Raw genomic sequence first — 20693 nt, 5'->3', positions numbered from 1 at the left:
ATAACTATTAAAACTATATATAAAAAATTAAAGCAATGCTGATCGATTAACTACAAAATCTCAACCTTATCAGTTTCTAAGCACATCTATGCGTACATATGTATGTTATACGTATATGTTACAGATTTTTGCATGAGTGTGTGTGTTGAGACATTAGTCGCTAGCTTTAGCAAGTGCATTTCTCAAATTTAGCAATTACCAATTGATGTAACGGAATGTAGGGCACATTTAAGGGCATTGTCGTGCTTTTATTTTCGCGAAAGAAACGACCAATAACAAACAGCATTTGACTTCTGAGTGAATATGCAAACGCCATTATATACCATAAATGTGCAATACATATACATACATACATATGCACACGTACATGCATGTACTTTTACTTAATTGTAGGCTAGGGCGAAAATGCAAACGATTGCATATTACAAGCGTACGTACATATGGGAGTATTTAAATATATATTTGCATACATTTGTAGGTGTGCATACATATGTTTCTGGAAATGTTTGTATGTGCGTATGCTGGAGAATTCTTATTTTGCAGCTTTAAATCGAAACATCTTATGTACTGTTTAATTGCAGTCCGACACTTTCACGACGCTACAGATCAAGTCATTAATCGACATACGGACTAGTACATTTACATCCATTAACAATATTGTATTGAAATTTTGAGATTAAATTTTAGTAAGCAGCAATTTAGTTAATTATAATTTACAAAAAAAAAAAAAGAAACATATCATAAATTAAGTCTTTATGTTTATGCTGTGGGGCCGTTATGAATGCGTTAATAAATTAATAAATAAAAAATTATTGTTTTGATACAAAGTATAAAATTAAATGATTATTATAATAAAAAACTGTTTATTTTCCGGTAAGTCTGAGAAAAGTGAGAAGTGTTTTGTGAAATCGGGAAAACAAATGCGGAAACGCCGTCGGGAAAATTAAGGAAGTTTAAAATTGCTATACATAAAAAAAAAAACGAAAAAAATAAAAAAATAATATTATAAAAATGGTGATGAATTTAAGTGAAGTTTGAAATATATATACATTTATCGGCTTGGAAATCGTTGAAGTCACAAGAATGCAGATTTCCGAAGGCTTTTCGATGATCGAATCTAATATTATTTTAAATGAATCCTTTCAAAAATTTCTTTCGCTATCCATAAAGTTGTACACCATAAGCCAGCTGCAAGCATAAATTTGCAGAAAGTGTTAGGTTACCTTGAATTAACGTAAAGGGTCTTTCAAAAGTAACGCTTAGGTGTCAGTAGTGAATAATTTGTAGATGGCACGGCTTTTTATGCCATCTTTGACATCTGTTGATAGATGTACAATTTTATACGTTAGAACAACGCGTTAAAATGATTGAAACTTATTATGAAAATGGTCGATTTTTAAAAACAACACATCGCAAAATTCGTGATTTCTTTGGTGGAAATAATCGTCCGAAAGAGTTGACAATTTAAAGATTGGTGAAAAAATTTCAAGAAACTGGTTTTGAGGATAGAAAAAGAACTGACAGACCAAAAACTGGACATTCTGTTGAGAATATTGCCGTTGTAGCGCAAAGTGCCGCTGAACAATATTCAACATCGATGCATATCTCGACGTTCTCAACAATTAGGCATTCATGAATCCAAATGAAAATTTTAATTCTCGTATGACAGTCTGTAGAAAACTGCTCATAGTGGACCTTTAAATGGTAACATTTTTCGCATTTTCAATTGTTAATAGCCGTATTTTGAATAAAAACCTGAACGTATCTAAATTTGTACATTTTTTTATTTTAAAACAACATCTAGGCGCGCCTTTTGAAAGACCCTTTACTTATAATATACCTACATATTGCATGCAAGTTGTTAAGACCCCCTTCTAGGATGTTTTTGCAACTTTAGGAGATGTTTCTTGATGAAATGGTACGATGTTGTGTGTTGGTGAAATTTATTTGGATGTCATTCGGTTTACAATGAAACAAAATCCGGAATTACGATTACGGATTACGGCACGCAATAACACTAGCCAATAAATTTCAAACTTTTGATTTTATCTGAAGTCACGATATGCGATTATTATTCCTTGTTATGGATATATATTAATAATGTACTTATATAATAATAATATTGATATAATATTATATACATATGTATGAATATTTTAAATAAACATTTTCTATCACATCTCACTTCCCAGATAAAAAGACAAGTCTAGTACCACGATTTTCTAACAAATCAAAATACTCACTTAGAGTTTTATAGATGTTTAAGGGGGTCTTCTGGTCTCCAGCGAAAAAAAAATCGATTTTTTTTTTTGCATAATTTTGTTGTATGTGTATGCGAGAATACGCCACAGAAAGGATTTTTTGAAAATCGCATTTTTTCACATTTTTCTGGGCACCGAAGTGTACCCTCCTCCGGCCGTTTTATCATAAACTTTATCTTTAAACGCGTTTCCCCGAAAATCGTGTTTTTTAAGCATTTTGGTCACACTTTTCATAGTAGTTATACTCCGATTTCAATGGTTTTGGTCTTAAAAGGTTCGGAAAACTTACCGCTAAGTTTCCCCGTGTACGATTTTTGAAATTTTTTTTCATTCCATTTTTATAACCTTTTAAAGTTCAAAAAATGAGCAAAAAAAAATTTTTTTTGCAAATTGTTGCATAACTTTTGAAAAAAATTACAAAAAAAAAACCGGTCACGGGAACACTTAACCAGGGCAACTCTGAATTTTGCTTTCTGATTACCCAGGTGGAAAAACCGTGACCAAAATGGTGACCTGTTTCGTTTGGAGGTGGACGTCTTCAGCGCCATTTCAAGGTCGCGGGTGTTAATTTTTTTCAAAGTCAAAACCATTTTTTAAAAGCCAAGACATGTACCTTTAAAATAAAAAAAAAATTTTTTTTAAATATTCACAGGATTTGTCACAATCAATCCCCAAAAAAACCCTTCATTTCAGGGCCTCGAGACCAGAAGACCCCCTTAAATATAAAGGGAAATTTTTTTTGTTGCAGTTCTCATTAGTACAGGAATACAGAAGATGCTTTCCGTATTTTTTTACGTATTTTTTACGTATTTTTTTGTTCGCCGAAAAAAATTCTTTTCAAGAGTTATCGGCAATTTTCTTTTTCGGCTCAAAATCGATTTTTTTTAAATTATATAAGAATTTTTTTTTTTTTAATGCCCATAACTTGGTCAAAAATGAACCGATTTTAATAATTCTGGATTCAAACTGATCGTCATTACTTACACGAGCGACTTCATGTAGAAACAATTACAAAAAAGTAGTTGAAAATTTTTTATTTAGCAAAACAGAAAAAAAATTGAAATTTTTTCGAAATTCAATATTTCAAAAAGTGTATTTTTTTCTTTTTATACCTTTTTCCAAATCAAGAGGACACCTCAAACTTTAATTGAGCTGAATGCCCAGTAGCTAAAATGAGTTGTTTTTGAGTAATGAATTTTTGAGTAAAAAACCTGTTTCGCACTTTTTGTTTTTTGGAAAATAAAAAATTTTCAACTACTTTTTTGCAATTATTTCTACATGAAGTCATTCGTGTAAGTAATGAGGATCATTTTGAACCCAGAATCATTAAAATCGGTTCATTTTTGACTAAGTTATGAGGATTTAAAAAAAAAAAATTTTATATAATGAAAAACAAAAATCGATTTTGAGCCGAAGAACAAAATTGCCGATAAATCTTGAAAAAAAAAAATTTTTCGGGTGAACAAAAAAATACGTGTGTCATTATTTTGACGAGAGAGCAACATATTTGAGTTACATCGAAATCGAAGAACATGACCCGAATAGCCAACTACTTTTTTGCAATTATTTCTAGATGAAGTCATTCGTGTAAGTAATGACGATCATTTTGAACCCAGAATTATTAAAAGCGGTTCATTTTTGACCAAGTTATGGACATTTAAAAAAAAATTATTGTATATAATTAAAAAAAATTGATTTTGAGCCGAAAAACAAAATCGCCGATAACTCTTGAAAAAAAAATTTTTCGGGCGAACAAAAAAATACGTGTCTTATTATTTTGACCAGAGCGCAACATATTTGAGTTACATCGAAATCGAAGAACATGACCCGAATAGCCCGGTTGAATTGAAATGGAAAGCATTAGAAGCAACACTTACACATAAGGCTTCAACAGTAATGCGAGAGCATAGCGAGCTATCATTTTCCTTGAAACCGTTTTTCGCATGCAGCGACATTTTGATGTAATCGTTCTCCGTGTTCGTCACTGCATTACCCCAGATTTTCAGGGGAAAAGCTCGAATGCGCCCATTTTATAATAGCAGTCCAACAAAACTTTATTTTTTCGTGGAAATTAGCGGATTCTTGCTAACAAGGAACTTTTTTGTAACATGAATAAAAACGTACCACGCCTGTTTTTCAACATCGCTAAAAGTAGATGGAAAATATGAATCTTCAATTAGCTTTTTATTGTCGGAACGTACTAAAAAACAATTTTTGATTTTTGCCTCACTAAGCTTAGAAACTTTTGCCTGTGGTAATGGAATGCAGAACCATCCCTGCTTAAGCGTATTACAAAATTTTTTATGGGCCCTAATTTGATGTATCATACAATGACACCATAATCTGGCAGCGATTTTGTAATTGATGACACGTCGTCATTAAAAAGTTCCTGGAATATATTCAGAAATTTCCACTTGTATTTTGATATTTCTCAAAAGTGATATTGTGGCCCTCAAAATACCTCCCATCAACTGCAACGCACTTATGACGGCGTTTGATCCAATTTTCGAAACATTTCTGGAACTCTATTTTCGGTATAGCCATTAGAGCCATCTTCGATTTGTCTATTACTTCCTTTCGGCTGTTAAAACACGATCCCCGTAGTAGGTTTTTTGACTCGAACAAGCATAAAAAAATCGCAGGGAGTCATATCAGGTGAATTCGATGGTTGTTGAATGGTACTCGCTTTGTTCTTGGTAAAAAATTTACAGATAATGATGGCGCTGTGCGGCGCACACTGAGGATTTAGCGGAAAAAAGTCAAATTTGCAACATACCACCTACGCAATGTTTAATGGTATTTCTAAATTCCAGAATAGAACCAACAATAAAATCAAAAAGAATTACTAAACTCCGACTTACAGTTTTTTTTTTATAGATATGTCAAAAGTATAATTTTTTTATAGTATTGAACTGACTAAGAAAAAACTTCAAAGCCCAAGGTGTTTTTTTTTCCTTTTGCTTGAGCCGACTTCCAATTTTTTATTTTTCATTTAGGGTACGATATTTTTATATATTTTAGCCGGAAGAACAAAGGCTGTGAAGCATTTGATTATCTATTTATAATTAATTTTACGAAAAAAAAAAAATCATATTCCTTCATATTCTTGGATCTGCAAGTTGAGCTACATTTACCTACGGTCAGAAACTAGTATCAACGTGTTGCTTAATAGCGTCTCTTTCAGTTTTAATCAATTGCAGGTGCCGCCAGGCGCCACTGATTATTTTTTGGCAATGATAATAACTAAACGCTTTCTAGTGTGTGCATAATGATAACGAAACACTTTTAATTTTGTTTTGACATTTTGAGGGTAATTCAGAATTATGAACTTACATGTATCCTGTGCATAAATATTTGCTGGCTTATACATATTAATAAAAAAAAAAAAAAAAAAATTTATGAATTTTAAAAAACATTGTTTTTTAAAATTTTTTTTAAAAATAGTTTTTAAACATGTTCTTTTCATACACAAATATATACAACTTCGTTAGTAGTAAAAATGTAAATATTTTTTGGGATGTATACTTTTTTCCGCATCTCTGTACAAAAATCCCCAGTGTGCGGCGGTGCGTTATGAAGGCGTAAAATCCACGCGTTGTTTTCCCACAAATCCTATCTTATTTGGCAAATTGCTTAACGTAAACGCCTTATAACGCCCAAATAATAGTCCTTATTAACTATTTGACCTTCTGGCGAAGATTCTTAGCGTACTACCGTTGTAATCCATAAATACCGTGAGCATCGTTTTTTTTTTTGACTGAAAACAACTAGGTTTCTTTGGTCTTGGTTCATTCGGAGCTCTCCACTCATTGGGCTGATGTGTGTATTGTGTGGCGTACTCATAAACCCACGTCTCAGCTCCAGTAATGATGCTTTTAATGATTATTGGGTCGGATTCAACCTCTGAAGTCATGTATTTGGCGACATCAACGCGTTCCCTTTTCTGCATGAAATTCCGTAATTTTATATTTTAGTTATTAAACTAATTAACCGGCTATTTTTTGTTTGCAGTAAAATACTATTTCCGGGGTACCTGCAAATTAATAATCGAACGATCGCAGAAAATATAAAAAAAAAATACCAGTCTAACGGTTAGGCGCGATAGAAGTGAAACCTTCCGTAAAACAAACTGAGAGAGAATGAGACGAAAGCAGCATTAGGAGCGGGATAATTATAGGTTCATTATAATATTGCTATAAAGTTCATATTTTATTCATCCTCAATGTTTTCAATTTCAACAAATGATACGAGTGGCTTATGATAGCTAAAATATGATACAAATGCTTTGGTTTCGATGTTGTCAACATATCTTTGAAATACCGCGTCAAATGTTGTTTTTGATCGTGTTGTCGATTCAGTGCGATTGTTACACATTTTTAAATTGAATGTTGTATTGAGAAGGTCAATTAAAGGAACCGTTGTGTCCAATGCAAAATTTACGTTAAAATCGCCACTTAAAATCATTGGAACTTTATCGTAATCTTTTCTAAGTATCCGCGATACTTCTGGTGTATACTTAATTAAATTTTCGTGAATGAATTCCGTGATGCTATTTATTGATTTTTTTTTTCTGTCGATATTCACGACACTTTTCTGCATTATTTTTCGGCATAATTGCGGTAAATATTTAAAAATGAAAATATTTACGAATATAAAAATACACACGCGGTTGCTATTATGAGCGTCCCCAGCAAAACCTGCGTGACCGAAACTCTAACACAATTACATTTTTTTGAATGTTACAAACACATATGCACGCAGGTTTTGCTGGGGCGTGACCGAAACTCTAACACAATTACACATATGCACTCGTATTTGTTTGAAAATCGACTTTCTTTTTGGTTCTCCGTCACCTTTGGAAAATGTGTAAACAGTAAGCAAACTTTATTCATATATTTTTCCTCATTTTTGCATCAGTAAAATTAAACAAACGCCGTAGCCGAATGGGTTGGTGCGTGACTACTATTCAGAATTCACAGAGAGAACGTCAGTTCGAATCTCGGTGAAAACACCAAAATTAAGGAAAACTATTTTTCTAATAGCGCTCACCCCTCAGCAGGCAATGGCAAAACACCGAGTGTATTTCTGCCATGAAAAAAAGCTCCTCATAAACATATCATAAAATAAAATAAAATAACTGTATAAAAAAATTTTTTTTCTTGTGATTCGAACCAAGAATTTTGGATCGGAAGCTCACATTGCTAGCCGCTCGGCTATCGCGCCATGCTGTCGGCGCTCGAATAAAAGTTATTTAGTTCGTCGCTACGTTTATATGTAATATTCGTAGCCAAGAGTGTCGCTTTTTTCGTTTCACTTTTTCTCAAATCACTCCCAACGATTCTAAAGAAGTTTTCACTTCAAAAGTTATAAACAAACATATCTCTGCGTCCAAAGTAAAATGTATAAAAATTTTTATTATTAATCAACCTCGTTATGAAACAATATGAACCGCCTCAGATAATTTTATGTTGGTGAGTAGTGAAAGTAGTGAAAGCCGCCAAACATCTCCATCAAAATGTGACGGACGTCATGCTGAACGTTAGGCACTTATTATGAGAAGCTTTTTCTTCCAAAAAACGCACTCGACGCTTAAAAAAAAGAAGAAGAAAAAAAAAATAAAATTAAAATGTATACAGATTTTTATTATTAATGGGGTTGTTATTACGAAACAATATGAACCGCCTTAGATAATTTTATAGTGTCGAGAAGTGAAAGTTGCCAAGCATCTCCACCGAAATGTAATGGGCGTCTTCAAGCTATCCTACAGTTTATTGTATCCTCCGAATATCACAAACTTTTTATGAGAAGCTTTTGCCTGGCAAAAATGCACTCGATGATTTGCCATGGCCTGCTGACGAGCCGACCACGAGTCATAAATATGGAGCTAGGCGACTCCTCTGGAAGCAGTTTCATAATCGGCTTAAGGAAATTAATGGCAGCGTTGGAAAAGTTACCGTCTTTGTTGACCAATATAATCAGTCAGTGGTCACTGGTAGGCATCTATTAACAGTCGCTTATTTCTTAAAGCAAAATTATACTATGGAGCCAACGTTGGCCAAAGGGTACCCGATACTAAATAGGCTATATACTTCTGCAATAGTGTAAATCGACAAGAGTTTGTGTATGAAGTGCAAAATCGTTGCATAGATTTACACGGTTCTTTTTTGGACAGGGTCCAATAATTTGTTTCTTCACTTATAACAGGGACTATCAAGTAAATTAATTTCTGACGGGCCTTTATCCCAAAAAGTTTGCATACCATACTTCCATAAGATTGAGGGCAATACAAAAGTGGGCGTATCCCTATATCGAACTCGTTGACCTCCCAATGAAAAACGACTATCTATTCATTTGTAAAGGGTGTTTTTTTAGAGGTTAGGTTTTCAAGTTGGCACTCCTTTTTTCGTAGATAGTCTTTTTGACAGCTGTCACTTGATTTATGCTCAGTTTGGTTTGCCATTTCATAATGAATAGACGAACGACCATCAAGCGCGTCGCACGTTCGGTGAATGGGCCCAAAACGAGATGGCCACCGATCCCGAATTTCACAAGAAAATTTTGTTCAGCGATGAAGCTCACTTTTGGTTGAATGGGTATGTCAATAAGCAAAATTGTCGCATTTGGAGTGAACATAATCCACAAGCCATTGCTGAGACGCCGTTACATCCTCAAAAAGTCACTGTTTGGCGTGCTCTATGTGCAGAGGGAATCATTGGTCCATATTTCTTTAAAAATGAAGGCGGCCATAATGTTACAGTCAATGGAGAGCGCTATAGAGCCATGATTAATGACTTTTTCGTGCCTGAATTGGAGGATGTTGATGTGGACGACCTTTGGTTCCAACAAGACGGCGCTACATGCCATACAGCCAACGCAACAATCGATTTATTGAAGGAAACTTTTGGTGAGCGCATTATCTGGCGCCGTGGACCTGTGGCGTGGCCTCCAAGATCGTGCGATATAACACCGCTGGACTATTTCTTGTGGGGCTATGTGAAGTCGCTTGTCTACGCAGATAAGCCCGAGACGATTGACGTCTTGGAAGAGAATATTCGGCGCGTTATTGCTGACATACGGCCCCAATTGCTGCAAAAAGTGGTCGAAAATTGGGCCTCTCGGCTGGAATTTATTCGAGTCAGCCGTGGCGGCCACTTGCCCGAAATCATTTTTAAAACATAATGGCAAACCCTTATCTTTATAATAAAGCTAAATTCTTGGCCATAACATTAAATTATATACGTTTTATTTCATCTTGAAAACCTAACCTCTAAAAAAAAACACCCTTTAGCATCCTTGAGGTTAAGTTTAAGATTATTTCAGAAATATATCGCTGGTAGAGTGCGCATGATTTCCAGTCAAGCCTATAAAATCCCAGTAGAAAAAGTTGCCGACATGGAAAGTGGAAAAGTGACTGAGGCATTTCGTACGTATGTTGTCTGGGGTTTTAGGCCATGGTGAGGGAAGCCGTAAGGCTGATGTTATGGAATGGTCAACATTGGCCAATAATAACTGCCTCAGAAGCTGAATGCATATTTCCAGGGTAGCTTTGGTCGATTCCATTGATCTCAAAAGTTGTGCTACTTCTTACTTATAGCCGGAGCTTCAGAGGATTTGTGAAGCTGTTCATGACAACTTTATTATCCTGGTTGGGAACAAAGTGCTTTACAAATCGGTTCGGTTAATGAAAGTTATAACTCCAACAGTTAAGCCACAAGTTCATATTTGGTTCGACAACCATTCGTTGGTTAAGGCCGAGCCAAACTGACCTTTTCTTTCGTTAAGTTGCGCAAATTATTCATCCCAAATGCAAAGTTGTTCTTATGAGTTTGGTCACGCATGCAGTTTTTGTGTCCGCTATGGATGCCGAATCATGTCTGGTATTCACATATTCAAACGTGTAAGATGGCAAAACAGCTTTGGACCAACCACTGCAGAACGAAGTGAGCAGAGAGCTGAATAGGTCAAGAATAAACGTATTTAGAAATTCAGCAATTATTACGAGAGACCGCATTGAAAGCATGTTACAAAAATTTGGCTTCCCTTTATCACAGCTGTTAACTGGATGATAGCGAGAAAACTGTCCATGATTTTCTGAGCGTATTTCCGTCCCTAACGTTTTTAGTATGGATAAGGTATAGATGCAACAAACAACCGACATCCAGCGTATTTTGGCTGCAAGGACAAACAATTTTTTGAGCAGGGAATTAAAAATTTGCCTAAACGTTGGGAAGACATTGTAAATAATGAAGGAAAATATATTATTGATTCTCTTCTTCTTAATTGGCGCTATAACCGCTTATGCGATTTTGACCGAGTTTAACAAAGCGCGCCAGTCGTTTCTTTCTCGTGCTAACCGGCGCCAGTTGGACACACCAAGTGAAGCCAAGTCCTTCTCCACCTGATCTTTCCAACGCAGCGGAGGCCGCCCTCTTCCTCTGCTACCACCAGCTGGTACCGCATCGAATACTTTCAAAGCCGGAGCGTTTGTATCCATTCGGACGACATGACCCAGCCAACGTAGCCGCTGGATCTTTATTCGCTGCGCTATGTCTATGTCGTTGTAAAGCTCATACAGCTCATTGTTCCATCGCCTGCGATATTCGCCGTTGCCAACATGCAAAGGTCCAAAAATCTTACGCAGAATCTTTCTCTCGAACACTCCAAGCGTCGCTTCATCGGATGTTGTCATCGTCCAAGCTTCTGCGCCATACGTTAGGACGGGCATGATGAGAGTCTTGTAGAGTGTTAGTTTTGTTCGTCGAGAGAGGACTTTACTGCTCATTTGCCTACTTAGTCCAAAGTAGCACTTGTTGGCAAGAGAGATTCAACGTTGGGTTTCAAGGCTGACATTGTTATCGGTGTTAATGCTGGTTCCTAAATATGCGAAGTCTTTTACAACCTCGAAATTATAACTGTCTACAGTGACGTTCGTGCCGATACGCGACTGCGCCGACTGTATGTTTGAAGACAGAAGGTACTTCGTTTTGTCCTCGTTCACCACCAGACCCATTCGCTTTGCCTCTTTATCCAGTTTGGAGAAGGCAGAACTAACAGCGCGGTTGTTAAGGCCGATGATGTCAATATCATCGGCATACGCCAGCAATTGTACGATCTTAACATATAAAAAATTGTGCCTGAGCGATTAAGTTCTGCGGCTCGTACGATGCTCTCCAACATCAGGTTAAAGAAGTCACACGACAGCGAGTCACCCTGTCTGAAACCTCGTTTGGTATCAAACGGCTCGGAGAGGTCCTTCCCAATTCTGACGGCGCTGCTGGTGTTGAGCAACGTCATCTTACATAGCCGTATTAGTTTTGTGGGGATACCAAATTCAGACATAGCGGCATACAGACATAGCGGCATACCAAAAGATGGTGTGTGTCGATTCTCCCTTCATGGGTCTTTTCCAAGATTTGGCGTATTGAGAATATTTGGTCGATGGTAGACTTTCCAGGTCTGAAGCCACACTGATAAGGTCCAATCAGTTGGTTGACGGTGGGCTTCAGCCTTTCACACAATATGCTCGCTAGAACCTTATAGGCGATATTATTGATTAATAAATACTTTAAACATCTTTTTTATTAATTTTACAACCACCTTGAAAAATCGCACGAACTTATGGACTGATCTGATATATATACAGATATAATTACCTCTAAGTTTATATGTTGCCTGTTTTGATCGGTTAAATAATTCTTTAGATATTAGAAATTTTAATGGTCTACCTTTTTTTCTGACGGCCGGCGTAGCCGAATGGGTTGGTGCGTGACTACTACTCGGAGTTCACAGAGAGAACGTAGGTTCGAATCTCGGTGAAAGACCAAAATTAAGAAAAAGTGTTTTCTACTACCGGTCGCCCCTCGGCAGGCAATGGAAAACCTCCGAGTGTATTTCTGCCATGAAAAAGCTCCTCATAAAAGTATATGCCGTTCGGAGTAGGCTTGAAACTGTAGGTCCCTCCATTTGTGGAACAACATCAAGACGCACACCATAAGTAGGAGGAGGAGCTCAGCCAAAAACCCAAAAGGGGTGTACGCGCCAATTATACATATATATATATACAGGGTTGGCCATATTAAACTGACCCATGTGATTATTAAAAAAATATGGAAAAAGAAACATTTTTTTGTGTTTCATTGTGAAAAACATTTAATTTAGTTCAAGGAGATTCGTTTACATTACTTTTTGAATATGATATCGCGCTAGTGGTCGCCCTTAGCTCGTATTTGGATATGTACAGGGTTGGCCATATTAAACTGACCCATGTGATTATTAAAAAAATATGGAAAAAGAAACATCTTTTTGTGTTTCATTGTGAAAAACATTTAATTTAGTTCAAGGAGATTCGTTTACATCACTTTTTGAATATGATATCGCGCAAGTGGTCGCCCTTAGCTCGTATAGCGTAATGTGCCCGTTTTTCGGCGTTTTCCATAGTTTTGGCCAGCGTCTCGGCCGATATGGCGGCTATTTCCCGTCGGATATTGGCCTTAAGTGCGCCTAGTGTCTTTGGCTTGTTGACGTAAACCTTAGATTTCAAATTACAGTAAAAAGTTATAGGGTTACTCAATGGGTCAGTTTAATATGGCCAACCCTGTATATATATCTCTTTTTTTAACACAAACCCGTTTTTGGCGATATCTCGAGAAGTAAATGACGGAAAGAAATATTATGTGGATTTTCGAACTCAGTGACCTATTTTACATAGGCATTGGCTTTGGATGGGCTGTTTCTCTGATCATTAATTTTAGTAATATACATCAATTAATCAAAATAAATTTAAAAGAAAAATTTGTTTGCTTATTTTTTAGAGTCATCAAGTACCTTATTGCTAACATGCATAACTCAATTGGACGCACATCACCAGAAAAGTCTTGCTCAGAGCTAAAATACACTTTTGAGTCAACCAAAGAGAAGTAAAAATCTAATCACGAAACACAAAAAAATGAAAGTTAAAATTTTGTATTTATTTGTTGTGTGTTCTGCAGGTCCACCACACAAATAGCGGATATTAATAATACAAAGCCACCCTACAGTTATGTCGCACTTATTGCAATGGCCATTCAGGTATGCACTTAGTTGATTTGCCTTTGGAGATCTTCCAATTGCCTAATTTGAGATATGCAATTTGAAGTCTACACTTAGGCAATTTGCCAAAATATTAATTATAAGTTTGTATGACATATTCTAGAATTCACCTCTAAAACGTGCTACACTCAACGAAATTTACAGCTACATAACATTGCGTTTTCCCTATTACGAAAAAAATAAAAAAGGTTGGCAGAATTCCATACGTCACAATTTAAGTTTGAATGAGTGCTTCATCAAGGTGCCCCGTGAGGGTACGGGCGAACGAAAAGGGAACTACTGGTCTTTGGATACGCAATACGAGAATATGTTTGAGAATGGCAACTATCGCCGAAGACGAAGAATGAAACGACCTTATCGTTCAGTTGGACACTTTCCGAAACTACTAACAGACGCCTGCCCTTCGAAATTGATTTTCAATCATACGCCTTGTCAGACCTACTACAGATACAACACAAAGTAAAAATTATGTGTGTGTTCCCAAAAATTTACATAAATTTCAATTAAAATATTTTCAGTACTCAATGGATACCTGCACAACCTTTGTCTAGTTACGGTCCTCCTCCAGTAAGAAGTACCTATCCGAATAATTCAGTAGTAAGATTTAATGCCCGTGTTGATGTAATCAAGTTTTAATTTGTTTCTAATCGATAGGCTAGTTTTTCTCCGCCTTTATTGGGTGCGAACAACTACAACAGCATTATCAATCCAGGTATGTAATAATTAAAGTCCAGAGAGCGTCTAAATCAGATAAGCTGCAGTACCAACCCGCTCTGCTACCTAAACTAGACTAACACAAATGGAAACCAATTGGTTCAGGTAACGAGGGGGTGCAGAAATACATATTCTCGGTTTTCGACATCCTCTACTCAGGCCCGACGAGAGGTGGAGGGATCGGGTACTTTTACCCACGGGCCCGGAGTTCTCAGAGGGGCCCGGACTCGAGATTATACGTATTTATATGAATTAGACATTATTGGAAAGGGTCCGCATTTGCAATTTTCCCCCGGGGCCCGGATAAGCTCTCTACGGCCCTGCCTTTACTACATCTATTTTTCAATCGACAAAATTATTTTTCGTTTCATCGGAGAAGAATTGATACTTTACCAGCGAAGTAAGAAGAAATCTGGGAGAATAGTAAAAGTAAATTTGTGGAGAAATTTTATAAAGCAGATTCGGTCCAGCCGAAAATTTGAGAAGTCAAATAAATACCGAAAAGGACTTGCTTCCTTAGGAAACTCTACTGGCTTAACATGCAAAAGTGGTTTACAATAATTACACCACTAATTAGGCGAAAATGTATCTATTGCAATATTGGGCTGTACCATGAGCTTATTATTTCATTCGTTTCGTAGACGTTTGTAATTCTTATTAGGTTCATGAAATATTCTTAGTACTACACTTAATCTAAGTTCGAGATTTTGTTAAGAGACGTAGTGACTACAACCACATGAAGGTGTTTTCCAAGTTCAGGCACAAGCTTCATCCTACAATAATTTAGAAGTCTTGATTGGTTGGTTTAAGTGGTGATTCGTCCAGAATTCAACTAGGAACCTTATCAGGTTTTTGACATCTAAGCCAGACAGTTGTTCGAGACTCTCGAACAGCGGTTTGCTCAGGGTTAACATTCTGTCTTTCCATAGGGCAGGGCATTCGCAGAGGAAATGGAAGGTTGTTTCATTTTTCTCCGGTTGGTTGCAACTATGACAGGCTGCTTGTTCTCCCACAGACCAATTAGAAGCCTTAGAATTCAAATATATATATATATATATATATATATATATATAGTGAACTAGCTGCGCCAATTAGGTATACTTAAAGTTATACTCAAGTTTATTTTTTTTTACAATATTTAGTAAAATTTTTTTCAAAATTAATTTTGCGCCACCTTGTGTAACGGATTATATACATTTTTCAGTGTAGGTATATATACCGTCTTGTATACATACATATGTATATAAAAAATGTATCTATGTATATAAAATTGGAAAATTTTCTTACCCAAAAATTTGTTTTCTAACACAAAGAAAGAATACTAATAACACTGTGCGACAGTGATTTTATACTTTTATGGAGACCTAGTACAACTTGTAGGTATAGTAAAACTAAGAAAAATGGTATAGGAGAAATTTCCAATACACCCCCAAAATCTCATTTTATGGCCATAAAACCGTTTTTCAGTAGGTTGATGTGAAGAATCACTCCTAACTTCGCCAATTTCCATCCGATTTCGAATTTGTTTTTTTAGTTCGAAAGAACAAAAACAAGCCTTTTTGACAGTGTTTTGACAATTTTTCTGAAATGACAACTGACGAGACTGTAGGCGGAAGTATTTGGATTTTTTTTATTTTTTCTCTATTTTTTCAACTTTGACATAATTTTTACGATATTATCCGATATTGTGGATTTTTTTTAGTACACTACTGTTATAGTAAATTTAATTTAGCGACGAATGAGCTATATTTGACTGTAATTGAATAAAAATTTGTAGAGTTGTATGGGTTTTAAGATTTTTTTTTTTTTACTAATTTGGTATGTAGGTATAACTTACGCTAAATGGGAATAAGGACGTGTTTTGATGCGTTATTATAGATACGTAATATTTATTGGAGTATATATGTACTGTACTGCATACAACAGAACTGGTTGAAACTTACGAAAATATCTGACATATTATCACACATTTTTTTTGTCAATAGAAATATGAAAAAGCTCCCAAGTGTACCAAAGTTCACACTGTACATTGATTAACAAAAGAAGTTTGTTATTATAATTTAACCTTATTAAAACGTCAAAGTTTTATTGTTTGTTTCATTGAAATTCAAGAGATATAAATCAAAACGTTGCCAGAAAAGTCCAATTTCTCAATATTCTCCGATGATGTGGCAGCCTTATCATAAACCAGATGATTTAAGTATTAAACATCATCTTAAAGTTAGAGCCCGCAGAACTTTTTCGTTCACCTAAGTACTTGAGAAAAACCTGAATCTTCGCTTAATTATTTGCTCCCCTGTTAACAATCGGCTTCTCCCCTCATCTTAGATAATTTTATTTAGAGTATCTTCTAATAAAAGATGGCGCAAAATTAATCATACATTTTTGTTTTTCCATATTTTTTTTACGCACTCCATTGCTGGTATATTTGGGTACTGTAGCCGTTTACCTCTGTCTGTACTGACGCCATTTGCAAAAATCTTCCGATTGGGTGATTAATTTTGTCGAAGTAAGCTGATAAATGCACTCCTGTTTCGATAATCCACGTCGAAAGTCATAATAAATCCTCGCACTAAATTTTTCAGGAGTTCATTCTATCTTTAAGGCGAGATAAATATCCCAAACTCACTGAAAAAAGAACAAAAAAATATCAAGGATTAAGTAAGGTATAAAAATATCGAATTAAAGCTCATCAGACGCAATGTTGCAAAGGCCCAAAATATATCCGTATCCACCCTATTCATCTGACAAAGCTTCGGCTGCCTTTTTTCGCTTTGCAAAACTTAAGTTTTGGTGCCTCTTCTAGGCACCCATTTCGAGTCGATAGAATACATGAAATAAGAATTCGCAGCAAGAAATTTTGTTTCAAAAAGATTTTTTATGATTGGATTATTCGTTAGCGTAAATAGGTCTGTTTATGTTAAAATTATCTAGTAACTTTCCAGTAAGTTAATTTCCGAGTATTCGCTCTAAAAGCAATAATATATCAAAAAAGTATATGAACGCAGAAGCAGTAACAATTTGAAAGCTTTACGAACAATCGCAAAAAAATTTCAGTTGAGTTACCTCGTTTTAAATAAAAAAAAGCAAATAAAATGCAAAATAAAAAGCTTAATATCACAACATTTTATTTTGTCTGCGCTAATTTGTTCCGTTCATCATCGCTGCCAGAAGAATAAAGAATATTATACAATATTAGCAATTATATTGTTGTGGCAATCAAATCTTTCTTTAAATTTTCCTTGCTTCCATGTATACGAATATTGCCAAATTAGTTAACCAATGAGTACAAGCATAAAACACAGAAGATACCTTCAATGTTTTCGATTTGAATGTCGGAAACTGCAGGGACAGTGATTGGAGGCTGTGATTCAGACATACACCTCATCATACCTTTATATAAATGGGTCAATTCCTATTTAATGTATGACTTCAAATAAACTATACATTTTATCGATAATATATCAGGTCAGTCTATAAGTTCGTGCGTTTTTTAAAGGTGGTTTTAAAATTAATAAAAAATATGTTTAAAGTATTTATAGATCAATAATATATTTTCCTTCATTATTTACAATGTCTTCCCAACGTTTAGGCAAATTTTTAATTCCCTGCTTAAAAAATTGCTTGTTCTTGGAACCAAAATACGCTTCGATATCCCTTTTTATAGCTTCTTATGAGGAGTAGTTCTTGTTACTCATGTGGGATTGAAGTCTACGGAAAAGGTGATAATCACAAGGTGTAATATCCGGAGAGTATGGTGGATGCGGCATTAGCTCCCATCCGAGCTCGTTCAGCTTGCCTATTGTTTGCCTTGCGGTATGAGGTCTTGCATTGTTGTTGTGAAACAAAACTTTGCGTCTATTCACTAAAGACGGTCGATTTTTGTTAAGTGCCTCATTCAGGTTTGATAGCTGATGGGAATAATAAGCAGCAGTTATCGTCTGGTTTGGTTCCAGAAGTTCATAATAAACAATACCGGCCATATCCCATCAAATATGCAGAAGAATCTTCTTGGGGTGAAGGCCATCTCTAGGGGTCGGTTCTGGTGTTTCATCTTTACCTAACCATTGGCGTTTGCGAATAGGATTATTGTTAAGGACCCATTTTTCATCACCAGTAACGATACGGTACAAAAAACTTTCATTTTCAAGCCGTTGCAGCAGCTGAGAACACACATTCACTCTCTGCTGAAGGTTGGCGACGGAAAGTCTATGCGAAACCCATTTTACCAGCTTTGAAACCTTTCCCAACTGAACCAGGTGCCTGTGAACTGTTCCATGTCATGAATTTAACCTCTGAACTATAATATCGACTGTCAAATTTGGCTCAGCTTCCACGAGTGCGAGCAAGGCGTCGGAGTTAACGACTTCAGGACGACCAGCGCACGGGGCATCCGCCACGTCGCAGTTACCACTTCGGAATTTTGAAAATCACATTTGCGCAGTCCTTACACTCACGGTATCCTCTCCGTGAACAGTGTTTATTTCTGCAGCAGCAGTTGTTGCATTTTTAACACTTTTATAAAAAAATACAAAATATGCCTCTTATACGCGTTCGAAGATTCCATTTTATTTTTTAACAACCTGTGCTTCTATCCGCGATTAAAATCACTTGTTGAATGCACAATATATCAAGGAAAATATAAATAGTTCCGTTATATTCCGTGAATAATTTTTTGTATACAAAAATTTTACAAAAGTGAAATTATGGGTAAAATACGCACGAACTTATGGACTGACCTGATATTTACTTACATTCTCCTAAGAACTTTGACTCAATTCGCAAATTTGAATCAGTGCTTATTTTTACTTTGCTTACAGCTGCTTTTCTCACTTGCAAATTCTTACAAGTAAAACTTTAGCCAGTAAAAACTCGCAGCTTCCCCTCAAAAAGAAATATAATTTTGCTCTCTCACTTTCCCCTACTTTGCAAGTTTTTTGAATACATGGACAGCAAATGAATTCCACGGACACCAATTCATGAACAGACCTTATATTACGTGTTATGACATTAAGAGAGCTTTTCTTCTACGAGAGGCTTATTCAAAAGTATATTTGTAATACATCTGTTTAAAAGTCCAGTCAAATTAAGATATTTAATTTAATTTTGAAATATTTATTACAATAAACGCGGACCAAAGATCGATCGACCCGCTACTTATTATTAATTTTTCTAACAGTTGCTCAAATATCCGAAATAAATTACAATTAAAGTTAACAAAACGATTTTGTATACATTTTCAGAAGGAATTTCAGCCGATGGCACAAAAATGATGGACCCATGTCCTTGCCCCATTTGGAATACAAGTACGAGTTTCTTACCTCTGAATACTATTCACATACATACATATTTAATATATAAATATACATAAATGCACTTCAAAATATAATATATTTATATTTTATATTTTATATTCAATGTTTAATTTTTAATATTTTATTTTACAGTTCCCGATTTGATGATAAAAGATGAGCTTTCGTCATCAAGCCCTTGCGACGCTACATTGATCACTTGTCAGAAGCAATTCGCCTTACATTAATGTATATGACAAAAATAATAAGGAAAAATATACTTATACATATATTTAATTTTAACGAGTGCTATAAAAGTAATTGTATTATATAAAGGTCTCACAAAAAAAAATTAAATCAAGCAAATACTAAATAAAGAAAGAACCTCTGTATGGAAAAACAATAAAGAGTGAGATTCTTCATCAAAATAAGCGTGAGATTTTTTGTTCTAAAGCGGATGAAATATTAGACCTTGATCGAGTAAAACCAGTGTCATTCCGGTTGTTGTTGCTGTTGTTATAGTAGCATAAACATTTCCCATACAATTACGAGGAATGCTGCTGGAGTGACACCCCTTGGCCGGATTTACATATATTCGCCAAATTTTCGTAAGGACTGTCACTCCAGCAGCTCTCAACATAAAACCGACTGTCTTGAGAACAGTGCGAAAAACTAATTACATCCATTTAGAACCTTAGTTGCATCAATCGAATCCACGATCTATCGACAATCACCGCAACAGTCGATTCTACGTACCGAAATTCGGTATTTTGTATAGCAATGACGTATTTAAATATCAAGAAAGGGTGATCAATTTAGAGGTATCGGATTTTAAATTGAAGTAAAACAAGGACAATTCAAATTGATTGGACAATCTATATTATTTTTGTGTATGTAGAATCGATCATGACATTTATTTTTTTAAAGATATTCCATTTCAAATGTCGGTCGCAAACTTTCGGGAATAACTTTAGTAATGTTGACTTCCAATGCCTCAGTCGAAGCTGGTTTATCCACAAAGCATTTCGACTTTACATACCGCCGCAAATACAATAAAAGTCCAAAGGTGTGATATCACTCGATCCTGGTGGCCAATCCACTGTTCCTTGTTCACTCTATTTTGATTTCTGACAGGGTAGGTAATTAGCCTGCCATTAAGTCAAAAATAGGGCTCAGCGCTGTACACCATAAGTTGGTATGAGCGCGCGATGAACACTTTTCGCAGATTTTTGAAATTTTTGTTGTTGAGGCGTAAGTATTTCCATGATAAATGTCAATGAATACAGAACAAATTATGTATTTAGTTTGACAGTAGTCACGCGAGATCTGTCAAAAAACC

At 35.6% G+C, this 20693-nt stretch overlaps 1 protein-coding gene across 2 annotated transcripts; it reads left to right on the top strand.

Moving 5' to 3' along the window:
• Positions 1-582: 582 nt before the first annotated feature.
• On the top strand, positions 583-19768 carry LOC129248245 (forkhead box protein C1-B-like). 2 transcript variants are annotated; one of them, XM_054887721.1, is made up of 8 exons: positions 583-686; positions 13073-13177; positions 13250-13328; positions 13453-13808; positions 13868-13946; positions 14004-14061; positions 19307-19369; positions 19511-19767. In XM_054887721.1, exons 2-8 carry the CDS (start codon positions 13098-13100, stop codon positions 19600-19602), a joined length of 807 nt encoding a protein of 268 aa, XP_054743696.1. In that variant the 5' UTR covers positions 583-686; positions 13073-13097; the 3' UTR covers positions 19603-19767. The 2 variants fall into 2 exon arrangements, with proteins under 2 accessions (XP_054743696.1, XP_054743697.1); XM_054887722.1 differs by lacking the exon at positions 583-686 and adding an exon at positions 728-873 and having other exon boundaries at positions 19511-19768.
• The last annotated feature ends 925 nt before the right edge of the window (positions 19769-20693 follow it).

Source organism: Anastrepha obliqua, chromosome 5 (assembly GCF_027943255.1).
Source record: "Anastrepha obliqua isolate idAnaObli1 chromosome 5, idAnaObli1_1.0, whole genome shotgun sequence".
Taxonomy (NCBI): Eukaryota; Metazoa; Arthropoda; class Insecta; order Diptera; family Tephritidae; genus Anastrepha; species Anastrepha obliqua.
Note: the sequence above shows the minus strand (reverse complement) of the source record. Positions and strands in the feature narration are given on the sequence as shown.

What these genes read in the sequence shown, in the direction of transcription:
- LOC129248245 (XM_054887722.1), top strand. Translation starts at nt 13,098, where the DNA reads ATGCATAACTCAATTGGACGCACATCACCAGAAAAGTCTTGCTCAGAG. An exon ending in TTATTGCAATGGCCATTCAG is followed by an intron (nt 13,329 to 13,452) that starts GTATGCACTTAG and finishes GACATATTCTAG; the next exon opens with AATTCACCTCTAAAACGTGC. An exon ending in CCTATCCGAATAATTCAGTA is followed by an intron (nt 13,947 to 14,003) that starts GTAAGATTTAAT and finishes TCTAATCGATAG; the next exon opens with GCTAGTTTTTCTCCGCCTTT.